Here is a 22,277-nt window from a genome sequence, read left to right as displayed (position 1 = left end):
ACCAATTGCTCCAAGGAGTCCTAATCATTTTTCCATCTTACCAGTCATCTGTTTAGGGGGCCCAACCACCACTCTAAAGGTAATGAGCAGATTCTGTCTTTCGGAGATGTTTTTCCTCAGACTTCTTCCGATACTAGGAGCCGAGGTGGCACAGAGGTTAGGGTGCAGGCCATTTCAGCTGACTGCTAAGCTGCAGTTCGGCGGTTCAAATCTCACCGGCTCAAGGTTGACTCAGCCTTCCATCCTTCCGAGGTGGGTGAAATGAGGACCCAGACTGTGGGGGCGATATGCTGACTCTGTAAACCGCTTAGAGCGGGCTGAAAGCCCTATGAAGCGGTATATAAGTCTAACTGCTATTGCTATTGCTATTGCTATTACTAGGATTTACACTGACACATCCTCCTGGATTGGCTTCGTAGAGTCCACTCTTGGAGGATGAATTGCTGCTAGTCTCTAACTCAAGTGTGTAAGACACATTCCATTTTTCATAATTAAAAAAAGATTTCTTTTTGCCTTCAACCTGGGTACCAATCTTAACTGAAGTCTGTTAGGTAGACATCAACTTTAATAAGTTCAAGCTGTACCATCTGGAACCAAATGTGTGTTTATGGGATTTAAGGTTGAAGCAATCAATTACATACTTGACGTTTTTTTCATCTTATCTTCCAGAAGAAAAAAACATATTGGGGTGTCATACTTCCTTCAGATCATTAGTTCCTGAACGTGATACCCTATTAAGCCTAAGTAGTATGGATGAGCTATGAGGGGGAGCCATGGATGCAAATATAAGGGCTGCTTTGTTTCCATCAGCTGCCTGCCTCTTGGCCAGGGAGAGCCACTTTAGAAAGATAAAATCTGAAGCTGTAGATATTGCATTGGCCTCCAATAGTTTATGAACATAATTGAAAGGGCTGGTATTGTCAGGAGCAAGCAATCTGATCCATTTGTGAGGGGTTCAAGTCCGCCACTTTATCGTATTCTACGTATAATCCATGGATCTCCCCAAATTGCTTGGAACTTAGATGGGGTCAGGCTTATGCCTTTTGCGGCTGTGCGAGGACTCAAGGGGAGTTCCCTGCATGTTCCCTCCTCCTTGCCTGGCTGAGAGTTTCCCAACAGGTATGAACTCTACAACCCTCTGAACTGGGTATTTTAGGGATTATCTGAACCCACCTAACTTGTGCACTCCAATCAGAGAGAGAATGATTCTGGCTCTCCCACTTCAAGATAGATAGATAGATAGATAGATAGATAGATAGATAGATAGATAGATAGATAGATAGATAGATAGATAGATAGATAGATAGATAGATAGGAAAAAGTAGATAGGTAGGTAGGTAGATAGATAGATATGAAAGAGAAAGTAGATAGATATGAAAGAGAAGATAGATAGATAGATAGATAGATGATAGATAGATATGAAAGAAAAAGTAGATAGGTAGATAGATAGATAGATATGAAAGAGAAAGTAGATAGATAGATATGAAAGAGAAAGTAGATAGATAGATAGATAGATAGATAGATAGATAGATAGATAGATAGATAGATAGATAGATAGATAGATAGATGATAGATAGATATGAAAGAAAAAGTAGATAGGTAGATAGATAGATAGATATGAAAGAGAAAGTAGATAGATAGATATGAAAGAGAAAGTAGATAGATATGAAAGAGAAAGTAGATAGATAGATATGAAAGAGAAAGTAGATAGATATGAAAGAGAAAGTAGATAGATAGATATGAAAGAGAAGATAGATATGAAAGAAAAAGTAGATAGGTAGGTAGGTAGGTAGATAGATAGATTAGATAGATATGAAAAAGTAGGTAGGTAGGTAGATAGATATGAAAGAGAAGATAGATAGATAGATGATAGATAGATAGATGATAGATAGATAGATAGATAGATATGAAAGAAAAAGTAGATAGGTAGGTAGGTAGGTAGATAGATAGATATGAAAGATGATATATAGATACATATATAGACAGACGGATAGATAGATAGATAGATAGATAGATAGATAGATAGATAGATAGATAGATAAATAAATAGATAGATGATAGATAGATATGAAAAAAAGTAGATAGGTAAGTAGGTAGATAGATATGAAAGAGAAAGTAGATAGATAGATATGAAAGAGAAGATAGATAGATAGATAGATAGATAGATGATAGATATGAAAGAAAAAGTAGATAGATAGGTAGATAGATATGAAAGAGAAAGTAGATAGATATGAAAGATGATATATAGATACATATATAGACAGACGAATAGATAGATAGATAGATAGATAGATAGATAGATAGATAGATAGATAGATAGATAGATAGATAGATAGATAGAAAGAATCTGCAGGAGCACATTCGCTCAGTGGCCTTGTTCCCCCACTCCTTTGGAATGGCTACCCGAGTCTCCTCCCACAAGGTTTAAAGAAGGCAGTCTTTAAAGAAGCACTGTGTTTTGTTAGATTACAATGGATTATTTATGGTAGCTTTATCCAATTGCTTGTGAGTGAAATTACTGGACTTGTTTTATGGATTTTTATTGTGAGTCACCCAAAGTTATGTTATGTGATGATAAACACGGAATGAATTAAAGAACACTCCAAGCTTGTTTTTTGTTTTTTTTGTAAGAATGGAATTGCCCTCTCTCTATATTTTAGTCCCATTTATATCCAGTGTTTATTTTATTCTAGTCATTCAAACTCTGGATCTAATTCATTTTCCATATACAATGACTTCATAAATGCACTTTAATTTTTAACCAGCTATTCATATTTCTTACACATATCAACATTCCTGATATGAAACTTTTGCTATGACAAAGTGAATTAATCAATGATTGTATTCATACACTAAGCTAAGCCAAAATACATTTGGATCTTGATGTGTGGGCCAAGCAACTGTAATTTGCACACCAGGCTTCCAGCTGAGCACTTCACATGAACCCAGGCAATTGTGACTTATTTACAAATGGATATCCTAGAATGGCTTGGCATTCTATGCAAAGATAATAAAATGCTGAAGTAATTTTCCTCAATATTTTTAACACAGAGGTGTTTGTGTTGGGTGTCTGTGTGCTTATGAGTAACAAACCATACCCCACAGGGGTGGGTTTCTCGCCCCGTTCCAACCGCACGGCGCACGCATGCGTACTAGCGTCTGTGCGATGCTCCAGCTGCTCCTGGAGGATCGCGCAGGCACTGTATGCATCCTGCGCATGCGTGGAAGCGCAGAACTCGTCAAAACCGGGTAAGGAGCGTGGGCGCGCGGGTGGGCCCTTCGCCGTTCCCGGAAGTTACTTACTTCCGGGTTCGCCGACCAACCGGTTCGCAGGGACCGCCGCGAACCGGTTGAAACCCACCCGTGATACCCCATAAGCAGATTCAATCTTCCCTAATCTTTTGCCCTTTGGAGGATTGAGAATCTAAATTTGACACACCTGAGAGCACCAGGGGAGAACTCACATAGTAGAGAAAATGGAAACACGTTAAGAATGGAAGTATTAAGAAAGGAGAGTGAGAGGTGTGCTGGGCAGGGCATCGTATACAGAAAGACTGTGGCATCTTCTTTCATTCAGCATTAATCACAGAGAAGAAATGCAATTTTAAATCTCTCTCTCGCTCTCTGAAAACGCACTCCAAATGGCCAACATCTGTGCAGTTTCGATAGTTACAGCATTTCAATAATTGAGGAACAATTCCAGTCAATCCCCCAGTGTATAAATTATCTCCAGACCAATTTCTGCAGCAGTCATGTTGACTGATTATATGCTGACAAAATTCAGTTCTTTCCAAAACATGCAGAAAAAAAAATTGCTTTTGGACTTAAAGAGGTTTTGGGAGACAATGCTGGAACTCCTGGCTCCTAATCAAGGAAAGCCACCGAGATCATAGGGCTGTTGGCTGCTTGAAAGAACTCACCACCAATCTACGGTCAATGAAAAGGCTGCAGTTAAACCAACCCTAGTATTTAAAGAACACTGAACGAGCTAATTACATCAGTCCAATTTCCATCTGATAACAATTCCATGTGTGTTTGTATGGCTCTGTAGTAGGTCTCTCTCGCTTACATGTTAAATCCAATTTTGTCTGAAGAGACTGCGGAAATTTTTTTTTTGTTTAAAAAAGTTGTGCCAAGGTATAAAACCTTTTGGACTGCTTCCTTTTCTGCAAGCCAAGTCATTGATTAGTTTTAAGAAAATAAGAGAAATATCAGAAATAATAATAATGCTTTTTGTTTCCCCTCTACAGGAGATGATGCTAATCTCTATATATCCATGTCAAAACCGCGGTCCACTAAAGCGCGCCCGAGGGTTAGGTTTAGGGTTAGGTTTGGGGGGGGTTAGGGTAAGGATTTTGCGTTAATTTTAAATTTACCACTCACAGCGTGCTGTTTTCGTCGCGCTGTGATGATGTCACGTACGCGCTTTCGTCGAGCGCGCTTTAGTCTACCGCGGATTTGTGGTGGAACCTATATATCATATTACTGTTGAAACTCAGAAGCAGGATCAGTAAGTAGTTTAGCAATCCCAGTAATGGGACGGCCTTGCTAAAACTTTTATTTTAAACATTTTTAAGACATTCTAGGATAACCTCCCTAATAATGGAGGCACATTTGTGTGACCCTCTTAAATGCAATTTAAAACTTCTTACAATGTAATTCTGGGGCAATTTAAAACTCCCGACTCTGCAATATTCAGTTGTTATTCAGACTCAGGTTTCTCTGCAGCTTTGTGCTAGATAAAGGGGTACACATTTCTTAGAATTAGGGAATTAGTGAGTGGGGAGACATAGACTCAGAGGTGGGTTCCTACCAGTTCGCACCTCTTTGGTAGAACCGGTTCGTCAAATCTACTGAACCGGTTAGAAGAGGTTCCACAGGTGGACCCAGAAAGCAGGCCACACCTACAGAAGAGGTTCCAAAAAATTTTGAAACCCACCACTGCCACAGAGAGAGAGAGAGAGAGAGAGACAGACAGACAGACAGACAGACAGACCGACAGACAGACTGACTGATACACAGAGAGAGAAAGGAAGAAAGAAAGAAAGAAAAAAGAAAAAGAGAGAGATGAAGAAAAAGAGAAAAAAGGGACAGAGACAAAAGGAAGGAGAGAGAGCGAGAGAGGAAGAAAACACATGGCTGGCAAGCCACTCCCACCAGGTCACATGGCCGGCAAGCCACTCCCACAAAGGAGGCCACACCCACAGAGTCAGTTCCAAAAATTTTTGAAACCCACCACTGCATAGACTTCTACTTCTTCCAAATGTTAAAGGGAACACTGCAACTTTTTACTATTCAGGCCTACTTATATTATGTAAGAGAGGCTGGTTGGCCACCAGGAGGCGCCTGAGCCTTGGACCAGTGGGGAGGAGAAAAGGGAGAGTGATCCAGAAGCCAGCAGTGAGTTGTTCCTGGATGCCTGGCATCGAAGAGCTAATAGGCGTCAGGAACAGTTACAGGAGGTAATTGCACTCAGCTGGTGGTCATTAGGCTCCTCTCCAGACTATAAAAAGACTGCTTGGGCACACGCCCCTCTTGCAGAAGTCAACACAGAAACTAATGTTGGAGAACATTTTTGTGAGCTTGGTAGGCTGGATTGTTGCCAGGGCTTATCTGTGTTGGATTGCTGCCTAGTTTGTCTGTGCCGGTTTGCTGCCAAGGACCTGTCTGTTAATTAAATGCTGTAACTTATCTTTGGCTTGGAGTGTGTTGGTGTGGGACGAAGGGGGTTAGAACAGTCACCTCACAAATGGGACTACTATAATGCCTAGCCACACCAATTCTGCCACCTACTGGGACCTGGGAAATGTGTTTCCTCTGTCAGGTCACCTGTCCTTTGGAATAATATTCACCCAGATATCCATGTGGCCCTCTCCCTGGAGATGTTAGTTTCGTTGGCGCGCATTTGTCGGGTCACGCACTTAGACTTATATACTGTACATAGTGCTTTACAGCCCCTCTCTAAATGGTTTACAGACTCAGCATATTGCCCCCAACAATCTAGATGTTCATTTTACTGACCTTGGAAGGATGGAAGGCTGAGTCAACCTTCAGCTGGTCAGGATCGAACTGCTGGCAGTCGGCAGAATTAGCCCACAATACTGCATTCTAACCACTGTGTCGCCACGGCTCTTATTTAATACTTCTTATTTGATCAGAAAGGATGAACTATTCAATTATTTTCAAAAGTGCAGTCGTTCTCACCGATGAAGCATGATAAAGCATATTTATGTCAAACGTGCAATGCAAAAATTCTGGGTGATGTATGAGCGATTAAAAAAGACACCCAATTCAATTGCTTGAATTATTAAAATCTCACAATGATATCATATCTAAATCAATAAATACCAGGTGCAAATGTTTCTTACCGAGTAAGCATAGAGTGTGCATTCCATTTTTTCTGTTTTTTATAATTTTGTCAAAAAAACTCTCAGGCTTCCATGTGTCTCCCCAGAATACAATAGAAACTGTTTCTCCAAAGTTATAGAGCTATAAAGGAGGAGAGAGAGAGAGAGGAAAGAAAAAAATATTTAATCACCATTATACTGTAACCCATAAAGTAATATAAAAACCAGTGATAAACATTTAGTATTGTGGGATTTTTCAAATGTACAAGAATCATTGAATTATACTTATTTTTATGGTTCCACCACAAAACCGTGGACGACAAAATCGTGGTCGACGAAAGTGCATATGTGACGTCATCACAGCGTGACGAAAAAGATCGAAAAATGTAAAAATAAAGCGAAAACCTTACCCTAACCCCCCCAAACCTAACCCTAAACCTAACCCTAACACTTAACCTAACCCTAAACCTAACCCTAAACCTAACCCTTAACGTAACGAAAAACCTAATGCTAACCCTTAACCTAACGCTAAACGTAACGCTAACGCTCTAAACCTAACCCTAACCCTTAACCTAACCCTAACCCTAACCCTTAACCTAACCCTTACCTTTATGTGAATCGGCTTGCTGTAATTTAATTTTTATTTCAATTTTTCGATCTTTTTCGTCGCATTGTGATGACGTCACATACGCGATTTCGTCGACTGCGCTTTTGTGGCACGCGGTTTTGATGGGTCACGAGGTGGCGCAGTGGGTAGAGTGCAGTACTGCAGGCCACTTCAGCTGACTGCTAGTTCAGCAGTTCAGTGGTTCAAATCTCACCGGCTCAGGGTTGACTCAGCCTTCCATCCTTCCGAGGTGGGTAAAATGAGGACCCAGATTGTTGTTGGGGGCAATATGCTGACTCTGTAAAACCGCTTAGAGAGGCCTGAAAGGCCTATGAAGCGGTATATAAGTCTACTGCTATTGCTATTGCTATTGCTACACGTGAAAAGCAAGGTCTGGAACTAACGGAAATGCATTGGCTAGAGATGTTTTTGGAAATTAGTTCTACACATGTACTGGAAGTGCTCCAATTTCTTCTTTGTCTGCTAGTGCTATTTTAAAATAGGATAGCTGCATAAGTACAGAGTCTCAATGCAAAGTATTAGGATTTAGAAAATTGGATTAGGGCCAGAGAGAATCAGGCTCAAATCTATTTTAAGGTTTAAGGTTTTAATACATTTGTATGCCGCCCAATCCCGAAGGACTCCGGGCGGCTTACATAAAAACATTTTAAAAATATTAGAAGAGTTTAAAATACAAAGATTTACAATTTAAAACACAATGAACTTCTGTGATCACTTTGGATCAGTCACTATGTCTCAACCCAACCAATCTCACAGAAGAAAAAGAAGGAACTGCTAATACTAGATGGTATTGGGTTTTTCAGTCCCATCAAAAAATAGTTACTGAGTGGAGCTTCCGGAGGAAATATGGTGAACAGAAGACAGCTGTTCGAAAGCAGAATTGGCACCCATGGCAAGGGCCCAGGATCCGGTGGGTAGATCAGTTCCTTGGAACGTTTTCCGAGAAGACGACAACAAGAGAACAACACGTGCACTGAAGGCTGCTTCTCACAAGGAGACTGCAGACTAGGGGTGAAATTCAGCAGGTTTTGACACGTTCTGGAGAACCGGAAGCGGGAATTTTGAGTAGTTCGGAGAACCGGCAAATACCACCTCTGACTGGCCCCAGAGTGGGGTGGGAATGGGGATGTTGCAATATCCTTCTCCCGGAGTGGGATGGGAATAGGGATTTTGCAGTGTCCTTCCCCTGCCACGCCCATCAAGCCATGCTCACAGAACCGGTAGTAAAAAAAAATTGAATTTCACCGCTGCTGCAGATAATAATTTTCCATGGTTTTGAGCACCGGGGGGGGGGGGGGAAGGATGATTGGACCGGTTCCACCACAAATCCACAAAGCCCTTATCCGCGGAGACATAAGCGCGAAGATTAATTCACGCCGTTCGAAGCGCTAAGGAAAAACGCGACTCTACCGCAATGACATAATCGCGGAGGGCAAATCTGAGCATTCCCAAGCACTCAGTACCCTAAACCTAGCCTTAACCCTAACCCTAACCCTAAAACAAACCCTAAAACAAACCCCTAAACCTAATCCTAACCCTTACCTTAATTGAAATCGGCTTTCTGCCGCGGCGCCGTTTTAAAGCACCCTTCTGTTGCCGTGCTGTTGTCACGGCGGTGATGATGCGCGGTGATGACGTCGCGGCTTTAGCGACATGATTTTATCACCGCTATTTTGACGAGCGCGGTTTTGTCGTGCCACGGATTGGACCAACCATTTTGTTTGAAATTAGCACTTAGACGGTTCACCGACAAATGTGCGCTCGACAAAAGCGCGCCAACGAAACCGCGGCGAGAAAACCACGAGTTAGAAATCGCGCCGACGAATGAGCGCAGAAGCGCGCCGACAACAGCGCGCCGACAAAAGCGCGCCTTCAACAAACAAGTAATAACAACCTAATAACCCTAACCCTAACAATATCCTTCTCCTGGAGTGGGGTGAGAATGGAGATTTTGCAGTGTCTTTCCCCTGCCACGCCCATCAAGCCACGCTCACAGAACCAGTAGTAAAAAAAAATTGAATTTCACCACTGCTGCAAATAATAATTTTCCATGGTTTTGAGCACGGAGGGCGGGGGGAGGATGATTGGACCAACCATTTTGTTTGAAATTATGTTGGAGTCTTTGAAATGAAACTAAGTTCACAAACCTCATTTTTTTAAAAATCACTTTCAGAAATTGCCCGTTAGCCATCTTAAAACTATTAGAGATCTTCGAAAGGACAAAGTTGAAAAGTTTCCATCAGCTGAGTTTATCTTCGACTCCAAATAAAAGAAAAATTAATGACAGGGTTAAGAATTTACAGAGCCCGAAATAAACAGCAAACGGTTAAATAAGTTTTTTGATCTAAGAATGGATCAAAAGGATCAGATAAATTATAATATTGACTTTTTCTGAAAGATGTTGAAATTAACTATAAAAAAACAAACAACTTCTTGTGGGAAATGCTATTCTGTTTATGGCAAGACGTCAAAATAAAACATAAAGATAAGTGATGATTTTAGAAACTGGACACTAGAGGGGACTAAAGATTTTATGCAGAAGGGGGAAAATACAAATGTGAATGTCATTTAATAATGAGACTTGCAAAATGACATTAAATGTTATCAGAGATGTAGAAGGAGATCTTTGAAAAATGAAACCAAACCTTAGTGATTACAATATCAACACTGTTAGTAATGAGGTCTGTTTCTATGGATACACTACAGTATCTGTAAAAAATGTTAATGAAGGAGTGAGCAATTTGAAACAAATTTTATCTGAAAAGATAAAGTAGGGAAAGGTGGAACTACAAATGACAGTCCAAGATAATGATTTGGAAAAGGACACTTTACTAGATAGACAAACTTTGCTGAACTTTTAAAAATTAAACATAAATGATAAACCAAGAAAATGACCTGGATAATGTTGGATTTACAAAAGAAGCTTCTTAAATGCCATGGAAAAATCTATGCAATGAGATAATGAAGAATTGAAAAGAAATCAAATCCTATGATATTTGATTGAATTAACAAGACAGTGAGAAGTAAAAAAGAAGATATAAAGTTGGTTTATTTGATCAAGGTTAAAATAAGAAATGGGATATGGGATGAACAGATATCTGATTAGGGATCTGAAGAGTTATTAAATTTGTTTATACTTGTGGTCAAGCAAGTCACTTCCATATATATATATAAACATATATATAAAATATATATATATATTTAAAGTCACAACCCCTGGTATGCCCAAATATGGGAGGAAGATCACACTTCCATTCTCTGTCCTTCGGCTCGTCTCGTCGTCTCGTCACAAGAGACCATCCAGACAGAAACCCAATATTTTTACTGTTGCCTTTTTGTTACATTTGTTATATTTGTGCTGATAAATAAATAAAGGGAGACTAGTATAGATCTATTTCAAGCTATTTAGCTCTCATCAGCTAGCCATACCCTTGCTGGGAATCGAACCTGTGCTCTATTGCCTCTTAGGCAGATGTGTTAACCATTGAGCTACAGGGATCGACTCCTTATCAGCCAGGCCAGGGTGAAAGGTATATATTTAAAGTCACAACCCCTGGTATGCCCAAATATGGGAGGAAGATCACACTTCCATATATTGAATTGAATTTGAATGAATTTGAATGAATTTGAATGAATGAATGAATGAATGAATGAATGAATGATGAATAATTCATTGAATGAATTATATATATAGTGTCACAACCCCTGGTATGCCCCAATTATGGGAGGAAGCTAACAGCTTCCATTATCTGTCAATTGGCTCATCACAAGAGTCCATCATGACAGAAACCCAATATTTTTACTGTTGCCTTTGTTATATTTGTGTTATAAAGTCTCCCTTTATTTATTTATCAGCACAAATATATATGTATGTATGTATGTATGTATATATATATATATATATATATATATATATATATATATATATATATATATATATATATATATATATATATATATATATATATATATATATATATATATAAAAGATATATATATATATATATATATATATATATATATATATATATATATATATAAAGATATATATATATATATATATATATATATATATATATATATAAAAGATATATATATATATATATATATATATATATCTTTTCTTTTTCTTTATTCTTCATTTTAGTTTTCCTCCGTCTTGCTTTTTTCTGCACTTTTTAATTTTTTTTCTATTCTATTTTCTTTCTCTAAATTTAGTGTGTATTATCTTTTACTGTTGTAATTAGTAAAAGCTAATACAAATAAAATTTAGAGGGAAAAATAGAATGGAAAGAAAGAATAAAAAATTGCAGGGAAAAGCTGAAGAAGGAAAAAGTAAGTAAACAATAAAGAAAAAGAAAGATATATAAGATAGAGATATATAAGGAAGTGACTTGCAACCTTGACCAGGTAGAAACAAATTTAATAACTCTTCAGATCGTTAAACAGGTATCTCTTTAGCCCATATTCCATTCCTTATAATGGGATTAAATGAAAATTATTAATAAAAGAATAAAATTAAGATTCTTAATAAAAATAACTGAGTAAATTTGAAGGTGGAATAAGTTCTAAAGCAGCCACTGGATAACTACGGTACTAACAGGTTATGCAAGTACACTGCTTTGAATCTTAGGCTTTGAATTTAATGTAGGGAAATCTGCCTTCCTGGTTTAAAAGAGTGGATCTCAACTACTACTCATTGTGCAAATTTTTAAAACTCACCAAGGCGTTATTAGGAACCATACCTGCAATCTATACACGCAGGGTTATAATACGGTATGTTTACTAGTAATATTCATTGACCTTAATTGTTTATTTAAATAATATTGGCTCTCATATCACAGACACCTTATGAAAAGCATGCTCAAGTAAGAGATCTAAACTGAAATGACAGCAGTATAAACAACTGCATTAAAAATCCAAACGTAACACAAACTTTCCATCCATTAAAATATTAAAAATCTGGGAGAGGGAAGAAGTGGCTGTAAGGATGGGAAGCACGGGAAAACAAGTCATTTTTCTGAATTGGTATTCAAGAAACAACACAATTCAAGAATGGACATTGAAAGTTACAAACTTAGCCGAGATGGCTAAAATATCTTAAAGATCACTCAAATGAGAGATATAAACGAGACTGGAAAAAATGGATTGACTATGTACAAAATAAATACGGGACCAAGAAATTCCAGTTAGCCTATGCTTAAGATCAGAAATGATTTAAACTGTTAAAAGTTAGCTCAGCAAGAAGAAGCTAAGATCAATGTAGAATGTCATTAATTTCTTTATTTCTTTTTTCTCAATAGATTTTAGACTGTGTTTGTTAAAAATCCATACCGTGTACGGGTTCTGGGAAGTCGGGGGGGGGAAGGAGGGGGGTTGAGGGGGAGGGTGGAGGGAGGGAGGGGTATACATTAGGCTAGACAAGAATTTGGTGGTAAACTAGAACTATTTTGACACACAAAAAAAATTGTACTTCGATGTCTTACTGATTGAGGAATGATGAAATGTTTGTTTTAAAATAAAACAAAACTTTTGAACCAAAAAAAAAAAAGAAACAACTTTAGCTATGCACAGATGTATCATAATGCATGAAGCAGCCCTCATTGCAATGGCCAGGTAGAAGAAGATACTGCTCTAATATAAAAACTTATGCAAAACTCTTATGGACGAGGCAAAAGTCTTCAAACTCTAATTTAAAGACCGTAGTGATTCACTTAACAAATGTGGCGAGGAAAGTTGTAAACGGGGGCAAATACTCGCTTAACAAATTTCGCACTTAATAACATAAATTTTTGGGGTCCATCGTGGTCGTTAAGTTGAGGACTTCCTGTATCATCCTGTATGCAGAGCTTCATAAGCCTATCTCTATACATGGAAATCTTACAGTATATATTCACACACACACCTCTTTTTGTTACAGCTTTGTTCTTTTTTTCTCTTTGGTTTTGTTAAAACATTTTAAAAATAAAATAAAATTGGAGGGCTATACTTCATCGAGAGAATCCTGATTTAATTCTAAAATAGAGTTATAGATCACCATGTGCCGAGGTGGCGCAGTGGATAAATGCAGCACTGCAGGCTACTTCAGCTGACTGCTAGTTCTGCAGTTCGGCTGTTCAAATCCCACCAGGCTCAAGGTTGACTCAGCCTTCCATCCTTCCGAGGTGGGTAAAATGAGGACCCGGATTGTTGTTGGGGGCAATATGCTGACTCTGTAAACCGCTTAGAGAGGGCTGAAAGGCCTATGAAGCGGTATATAAGTCTAACTGCTATTGCTATGTGATCTTGGACTACAGCTATCAGCGCTGATCTGAGAAAGCTGGTGTGCAGGCTTTCTCTCGGTGGCATTTTGTAAATACTTCCGAACAAGTCATACCATACTTTCGAATGGTATGACTGTTGTGAGTTTTAAATTATATATTGTTATGTTTGTTTGTTTTTTTAAATTTTTGTCTGTATCCCCCTTCCCCAGTTCGAGTTGTGAGCCGCCCTGAGTCCCCCTTCGGGGGAAAAGGGCGGCATACAAATACAATAAACTGAACTGAAACTGAACAAGGAACAGCAAGTCTTAACAACTGAGCTGTAAGGTGCTGCGCCTGTAGACAGCCCATGTGCTACCTGAAGCATTGTTGGATATAACTCCTCTGGACACTCCCCAGGTGCGCGGTTTCGCGTTCTTGCCAACATCTTTACTTTTCCTCCTGGCAACAGAGAATAAGGGGATTGCACAGAGGGAGCCAGCAACTGGAGAGGAATTGAACGGAAGTGAGAATGGATGGATGAGCTGGGATGAAAGGAGGAGGCGCCACTCTTGCCTCAAGGCCTAACTCCTTTGTCTGAGGCCTTATCCGCTACAGCCAGAATGCATCCCGACTACTTTGCCCCGAAGATATGCAACCTCTTACACTCAAAAAACGTTTTCACACCCTTTCTTTGCGATGTGATAAGCTCAATGAACCGGTCGCCTGTCTTTTGCACAAAACATTTTGCTTCACTCGCAACCCTCCTAGAACAGTTTGCTCTGCAGATGGTTCTTGAAACAGTACATATTTTAAACCCGACAGTTGGGTAAGTCGAATGAGAATGAGCAATCCAGAATATTGCGTTTCACAAGCCAAATTGCCCTGCCGGGAACGTGAGGAGAGGGGGGGGGAAAGGTTACTCAAGTTGGGGGGAAAAGGTCAAACATGCAACTTTTAACTCTTCGACGCCTCCCCAAGTCCTCGCTGTAGTAAGAGTAGCTGGATGCCTTTTTTTTTTAAAAAGGGGGGAGCTGATCTATCGTTGGTATTCGTGCAACTCTTCTCCGCGCCCAACTCAATTGGTAAGGAAGAAACTGGCACATTTTCAAGGTGTGGCCCAAACATTTGGGCAGCGAATTAAGAGTGGAAAGGAAAATTTAAAAAAAATGAAAATGAGAGAGCCATCCGTAATTCATAGATATATTAAAGTTACAGTGCAATAAAAGAACTGTACATTCTTAAATATTACACTTCAGTATGTTGAAAGAAATGTCCTTCCGGGTTCGGCTCCAAGTGGGGGGAAAAGACACTGGAGACATGGAGGCTGCTTGGAAAGATGGTTTATTGTTGGACAGGACCACGTGGCTTGAGCCCTGAACAGAAAAGGTGATCACATCCTTCAATGTTGGTGGAGAAGAAGAGAAGGGCTGAGGGAGGGGCTTGCTAGGCTTTTTATAACCTGTTCAGTCCCACCTCTCTGTTTCCTGTTCCTGTGTAAGAAATGTATTCTGATTGGTTGTCAGACTCCCATGGGGCCATGCAAGGGTGCTACTCTCTAGGCTGTGTTTTGAATCCAGGTATGGATGAGGTCTCAGATGCCATGTGGTCAGTTGAGTAAAGGACCAATATTATCATGCCTTTCTGTAGCCACTGGTGAAGTCTTTATTATGTAAAGTGGGCCCGCCTGGCCCATTAACAGTGGGGATGGGCAGGAAGCTACAGGCAACTATTCTGTCTTTCAAAGCACGTCTCTTTTCACATCCAGAGAAATATTCTGCCTTTTCAATATTTCCTAGGATATTTCATCTTTCTGGGAGAGGGCTGGGTGATAACTTCCCACAAGTAAAAGCTAGCTTGGTGTAACGGTTAGGCACCAAGCTAGAAACAACAAGACTGTGAGTTTTAAGCCTTTCTTAGGCATCAAGGCAAGAAGCAATGGGCGGAAGCAAGTTGAAGAGAGATCCAACATGAAACTAAAGGAGAAATTTCACGACAGTGAGAGCAGTTAATGAATGTAACAGCCTGTCTCCTGGAGTTGTGAATGCTCCATCATTGCAGGTCTTCAAGAAAAGATTGGACAGGCATTCGTCTGTGATGGAATAAGGTCTCTTGCCTTAAGTAGGGGGTTAGACTAGAAGACCTCCAAAGTCCTTTCTAGCCCTATAATTCTAGGATCTTGTCAACAAACCCTTACAGGGATTGGTCTGGGCAGTTGCCAGGAGTTTAACACTAATTCAAAGGCACCAAAAATAATTATGTGATTAAGCAAGAACAAATTTTTATTTATTTATTATTAATTAGACTTATATACCGCTTCATAGGGCTTTCAGCCCTCTCTAAGCGGTTTACAGATTTTTAGCAAATTGAGTCAGCAAATTGCCCCCAACGATCCGGGTCCTCATTTCACCCACCTCGGAAGGATGGAAGGCTGAGTCAACCTTGAGCCGGTGAGATTAGAACCGCTGAACTGCAGATAACAGTCAGCTGAAGTGGCCTGCAGTACTGCACCGTAACCACTGCGCCACCTCGGCTCTATGTGCAAAGAATGTAGAACAGTTCTTTCTTTTTTTGAGCTAGATATTCTGCTCAGGTGTTCTTTCCACCTGTAGGGCAAATAGAAGCAAGGTAAATTGAGAATGTACCCCATGACCCCTACACCAGAATGACCTGGTGGACTTTTAATTTACCGGAGAGTAACAGGAAAGCATACTTAACCACAGTCTAGACATATTTTCAGAGAAGTTCTACTGAACAGTTTGGAATATATTGTTCGCATGAATCTCCCTCTTTCGCTCTCTGTTTCCTATCTCATATCCTTGTTCTTGAAATCACCTATGAGAATAAATAATGACCACTGAGTAAACATATGTAGAAAGCAAAGGCTACAGCCTTAACTTAAGAGAGGACTGATCTTTTTTTCTATTAAATTACTTAAATAATAAAATTTATATGCCAACCACTTTACTGATTTGTCAAGCAACTCTTTAACAAAACAACAAGGAGTTTAAACATAGCTTGAGGGAATGTGTAAAGAAATCTTGGGTTGACCCCACTCCCAACTTGCAATTCAGAGTGAGTGTAAGCAAGGAACAAGACCACGCATAATCAGACTTGCAAAATTCTTGTTACAATGGCTCATCTTATTGAGGCTTTCATGGAGACTATTCTTGGTCTGGTTTACGTCACAGAGCTTACGCTATATGATATTGTAGTGGGAACAATTCTTCATGGATTAAATTAGTTTAAGAGTGTTATGGGGGGGGGGAGAAACCATTTTTTATATCATTAAGAGATGGTGAGTTTAAAATATTGCCTCAGCTATGATGCTTTCTTGTTCTGACCCCCTCCTCCGTCCAGTAACGAATGCCGAGACAAGCTTAACTGGAATGTACTTTAATAGCAATAGCAGTTCGACTTATATACCGCTTAATGGGGCTTTCAGCCCTCTCTAAGCGGTTTACAGTGTCGGCATATTGCCCGCACAATCTGGGTCCTCATTTTACCCACCTCGGAAGGATGGAAGGCTGAGTCAACCTTGAGCCAGTGAGATTTGAACCGCCCAGCTGCAGAACTAGCAGTCAGCTGAAGTGGCTGCAGTACTGCACCCTAACCACTGTGACTGGTCTACACTGACTGAATGGAGCAGACCTCCAATGATTTGTGAGTCACTTCCATGACAGATAACTGTTCTGACCCCCTCCTCCGTCCAGTAACGAATGCCGAGACAAACTTAACTGGAATGTACTTTAATAGCAAGAGACCAAGACCTCGGTGGCTGAAAGGCAAGCAGAACAAACAGATAAGAACCTTGGCAGCAACTCAGACAAACTCAGGCAGCAATAAACACAGATAAGGCCTGGCAGCAATCCAGCCTGCCAAGCTCACAGTAATGTCCTCCGACATTCAATCCTGCGTTGACTTCTGCAAAGAGGGCCGTGTGTACAAGTAGCCTTTTTATAGTCTGGAGAGGAGCCTAATGACCATCAGCTGAGTGCAATTATCTCCTGTAATTGCGTAATTGTTCCTGACGCCTAGTAGCTCTTCGATGGCGTGCATCCAGGAACAACTCACTACTGGACTCTGGTTCCCTCTCCCTTGTCTCCTCCCCACTGGTCCAAGGCTCAGGTGCCTCCTGGTGGCCAACCAGCCTCTCTGTGCCCTGCTCAGAGTCGGAACCCTGTCCAGGGTCCTCCACATCCTCCAGAGCTGACTCAGAGGGCTCCTCGCTGTCGGAGTCTGGTGGCAGCTCCAACGGCTCCTGCTGAGCCACAACACTTTCTTGTATGAATTTAGTCCTAAAGTACTTCACAGAATAGTTAAAAACTCCTCACAAGACGCTTAAAATAGAACCTGACAGTGTAAAGCTTTGCAGCCCTACATGGTAGTGGATCTGGATACTTGAGAGACCGCCTTCTGCCAATTACCTCCCTGCGACCAATAAGATCACACAGATTGGGCCTCCTCCGTATTCCATCGGCCAGCCAGTGTCGGCTGGCAACTACAAGGAGGAGGGCCTTCTCAGTAGTCGCCCCGACCCTTTGGAACGAACTCCCCGTGGAGATTCGTACCCTCACCACCGTCCAGGCCTTCCGCGCAGCCTTGAAGAACTGGCTAGCCCGTCAGGCCTGGGGATGAAGATAGTTGCCCCTCCCGAATGATGAATGCATGTTGGTTACTGTTTTTATTATATGTGTCTTTGTTATTGTCTGTATCTCCCCTTCCCCGATTTTGTGTGAGCCGCCCTGAGTCCCCTCAGGGAAAAGGGCGGCCTACAAATCTCAATAAAATCACAAAAAAAAAAATCACAGCCAACTCTTTGATGGAAATAGATAGTTTGGCGCTTGAAATTCCACAGCACAAGGAGAAAGAGGAAAAAACATGAACCAGACACATGGAAAATGTAGAATCCAGCTATCACTTTGCTCACATAAGGTCACTGATGTGGCAAATCTGCATTCAGTTGCAGTAGCATTTTATCTAGTAACCTGAAATGCTCCCTGATACACAGATTTGGGGCCTTTAAAACCAGGTAAAAAGTAATAATTATGACCAAGGCAGCGTCTTAGCTCTGTAGAAATAGACTCTCTCGTCAATTTATCACTCCAAGGATGCAAGTTCTGTCTTCTTTTGCAACCAGTAATTTCCTTTTCTGGGTCAAATTGCGCTCCGGTTTTTATCCGTAGAAAGTTTTAAGATGTCCCTAATTTGCAGGTGGTTGTCACGGAGAAATTCTGTCAACATTGTCACCAAGAGACAACAATGATTTGATGCCACATAATCACTCAAATTTGCAGGTTTGATTTCAAATACCTTCATATCCAAAAAGCTGATGTCGGGAAGTTTAATTCTCAGTTGTTTGCTTGGTTCCACCACAAAACCGCGTTCGACTAAAGGGCGCTCGACGAAACCGCGTAGCTGACGTCATCACAGCGCAACAACAGCGCGGAGAAAAAAGCACGCTGTAAATGCTAAACCTAAAATTAACCCCTAAACCTAAACCTAACCCCCCTAAACCTAACCCTAAACCTAACCCTTAACCTAACCCTAACCCTTAACCTAACGCTAAACCTAATCCTAACCCTTAACCCTAAACCTAACCCTTAACCTAACCCTAACCCTAACCCTTAACCTAACCCTAAACCTAACCCTAAACCTAACCCTTAACCTAACGCTAAACCTAATCCTAACCCTTAACCCTAAACCTAACCCTAACCCTTAACCTAACCCTAAACCTAACCCTAACCCTAACCCTTAACCTAACCCTAAACCTAACCCTTAACCTAACCCTAACCCTTAACCTAACGCTAAACCTAATCCTAACCCTTAACCCTAAACCTAACCCTAACCCTTAACCTAACCCTAAACCTAACCCTAACCCTAACCCTAACCCTAACCCTAAACCTAACCCTTACCTTAACTTGAATCGGCTTGCTTTCAAAGCGCTATTTAAAGCGCCCTTCCTTCTCCGCGATCGCTGTTGTCGCCCTGCTGATGACGTCAGCGACGCGGTTTAATCGGGCGCGCTTTAGTCGAGCGCGGTTTTGTTGTGCCACGGTTTGCTTTTGGCTTTAGGGGAATTCCACATATTATATCTATTCCATTAAGCATTGTACAAACCTACATAATTCCTACACACATCCATCCGAGTGCCTCTTATCTGTGTTGCATGAATTTGTTTCTAGGAAGAGGCTGTAAAAATAATGTTTCCTGCAATAGCTCTAAAAACTGCCCTTCATTACCAGCTTTTACCATAGGTGGGCACATCTAAACCACTAATTCTGCAGCCAGACGAAACCGAAAGGATCCTATTTGTGTCTGTCAAAAGCTACCTCAAAAGTAAAGCCTCATATAGAGGTTCTTGGTGATTGCTCATGGAGAACGCCACTGGAAAGACACCAAACCCACAGTATTTGTTAGAAATAAGTGTATGAATTTTGCACAGGCAGCTTTGCTGGTTGAGGTTGAAACAGTGAAAGAGTAGGTTTCAGTACGTATTAATTATGAGGTCTGGGTTGAGTTGGGGATTTAAGACACGTAAATTGCTTGTATTTTCAGAAAGGATGTCATTAAATTAAGAAACATCTTGGTTCTACTAATGCACTGGGGAAAAAAAAGTGATGTGACCATTTTTCACACGACATTTGTAGCATCCCCATGATCGTGGGATCAGAATTCGGGCACTTGGCAACCGTCTTATATTTATGACGGGTTGCTGTGTCCTGGGATCATGCGATCAGCTTTTGCGACCTTCTGACAAGCAGTCAACGGGAAAGCCAGATTCACTTAACAACCGTGCTAGTAACTTAACAACTGCAGCGATTCACTCAACAACGGTGGCAAGAAGAGTCACACAACGAGGCAAAATTCACTTAACAAATGTTTCACTTAGTAACATAAATTTTGGGCTCAATGGTGGTTGTAAGTTGAGGACTACCTGTAATGCAGTGCTCATACTCGGGTGTAGCAATCTCTCTTGGCCAAACTGCTCACCCCGGGTAAAATTGTTATAGGTAGTCCTCAACTTATGACCAGTTGCTTAGTAATCGGTTGACATTACAATGGACCCAAAACATTGGTACAACCCAGATTCAAAATTCTGGTGGCCGAGCCACTCCCGTAAGTCACATGATCACATTTTGGATACTGGGCAAGTGGCCCAGATTTATGAATACTTGGAAGTGTCCCACAGTTAAACAACCCCAATTTGCAACATTTTTTTTTATTTGAAACTGGCCTTATCTTCCTATTTCTGCCAAAAACAAACAAACTAACATCTATGATAGAAAAATGGCTTCCTTATTGACTGCAGAATTGCTTAATGAGCATCACAAAAATATAGTAAAATTGGGTCATGTTATGATGTGCTTAATGACGCAATGACTTGTGACTATAATTCCTGGCTCGATTAGAATCGTAAACGGAGGACTACCTATATTTTAGCTTCTTTTCGTTTTTTTAAAAAAATTTTTTAGTAAACGAGATAACTGGAAAGCTGATATATTGGAAAACGTCCACTATTAAAATCACTTTTCTTTACAAGAATACCCTTGAATCAGTGGTGGGTTTCAAAAAAGTTTGGAACCTACTCTGTGGGTGTGGCCTCCTTTGTGGGAGTGGCTTGCCGGCCATGTGACCTGGTGGGAGTGGCTTGCCGGCCATGTGTTTTCTCTCCCTCCCTCTCTCTCTCTCCTTCCTTTTGTCTCTCTGTCCCTTTTTTCTTTTTTTCTTTCATCTCTCTCTCACTCTTTTTCTTTCTTTTTTTCTTTTTTTCTTTATTTATTTATTTCTTCCTTTCTTTCTCTTTCTCTTTCTGTATGTGTGTGTGTGTGTGTGTGTGTGTGTGTCTCAGTGGCAATTTTTGTAACCCCTTCTGTAGGTGTGGCCTGCTTTCCGGGTCCACTGGTAAAACCTCTTCTAACCGGTTCGGTAGATTTGACGAACCGGTTCTACCGAATAGGTGCGAACCGGTAGGAACCCACCTCTGCCTTGAATCCCACAAAAAGATAGACATAAAAAATAAACAAGTTAGGTGATTGGAACAAGTATTTCACTTGAAAGTTTTGCCGGGATTTCATTCAGGAAGCAACACTGGCAGCTATCTGGTAAATGGGCTTTTGGGCACTGGCCACATCTTCATGACATCTCGCTTGTGACAGTGTCCTCAAGAGGCTCCTTGAAATTTATGTACATTCATCAGGTGGAACAGTTGCCTTCTCTTAAACTGAAATGAAGAATAGGATGGAAGTGGAGTAATAGATGCATTTACTATGATGAAACAACGGTTCACCCACAAAACCGCGCTCGACTAAACCGCGCCCGACTAAACCGCGTCGTTGACGTCATCAACCGGGCGACAACAGCGTGGAGACAGAAGCACGCTGTAAACCCTAAACCTAAAATTAACCCCTAAACCTAAACCTAACCCCCCTAAACCTAATCCTAAACCTAACCCTAAACCTAACCCTTAACCTAACCCTAAACCTAACCCTAACCCTAATCCTAACCCTTAACCTAACCCTAACCCTTAACCTAACCCTAACCCTTAACCTAACCCTAAAGCTAACCCTAAAGCTAACCCTTACCTTAAGTTGAATCGGCTTGCTTTCAAAGCGCTATTTAAAGCGCCCTTCTTTCTCCGCGCTGGCTGTTGTCGCCCTGTTGATGACGTCAGCGACGCGGTTTAATCGGGCGCGGTTTAGTCGAGCGCGGTTTTGACGGGTCACGTGAAACAACAGGCGCTACTGTTATACATTCCTTTTACAAGCAATTTTGATTTCTTCAAGCTGCCCAGGAAGGAACGGAACAAAAGGAGTGATAATATGTTGAAAGATTAAAAAAAAGAGGACAGAGGGCCCGGATAACAGAAGACAGTTTCATGCTTGCTACTATGTCATGTCAGTCAATATCACAACCCGTTTGTGATGATGCAGAAATCTCAAGGGGTAATGAGCATTCCACATAACTGAGAGAGCTTTGAGCATTAGACATATTTTTCCCCAAAACATTGGCAGTTTTTAAAATGGGTGAACTTTAACTTTCTAGAATTCCCCAGCCAGTTGG

General features: G+C 40.8%; 1 protein-coding gene across 2 annotated transcripts in view; it reads right to left on the bottom strand.

The window, feature by feature from the left end:
• Positions 1–22,277, bottom strand: part of DPH5 (diphthamide biosynthesis 5) — a 48,112-nt gene that overhangs the window by 9,173 nt on the left and 16,662 nt on the right. For both annotated transcript variants that reach the window (XM_087719230.1, XM_087719231.1), the window contains exon 5: positions 6,369–6,489. In XM_087719230.1, the coding sequence (XP_087575356.1) occupies positions 6,369–6,489 (121 nt within the window). The remainder of the gene's footprint in view (positions 1–6,368; positions 6,490–22,277) is intronic.

The sequence above is a fragment of the Thamnophis sirtalis genome, unplaced genomic scaffold (assembly GCF_051295495.1).
Source record: "Thamnophis sirtalis isolate CommonGarterSnake01/CBP01778 unplaced genomic scaffold, rThaSir2_p1.2 scaffold_7, whole genome shotgun sequence".
Taxonomy (NCBI): domain Eukaryota; kingdom Metazoa; phylum Chordata; class Lepidosauria; order Squamata; family Natricidae; genus Thamnophis; species Thamnophis sirtalis.
This window is presented reverse-complemented; position numbering and strand designations above follow the sequence as displayed.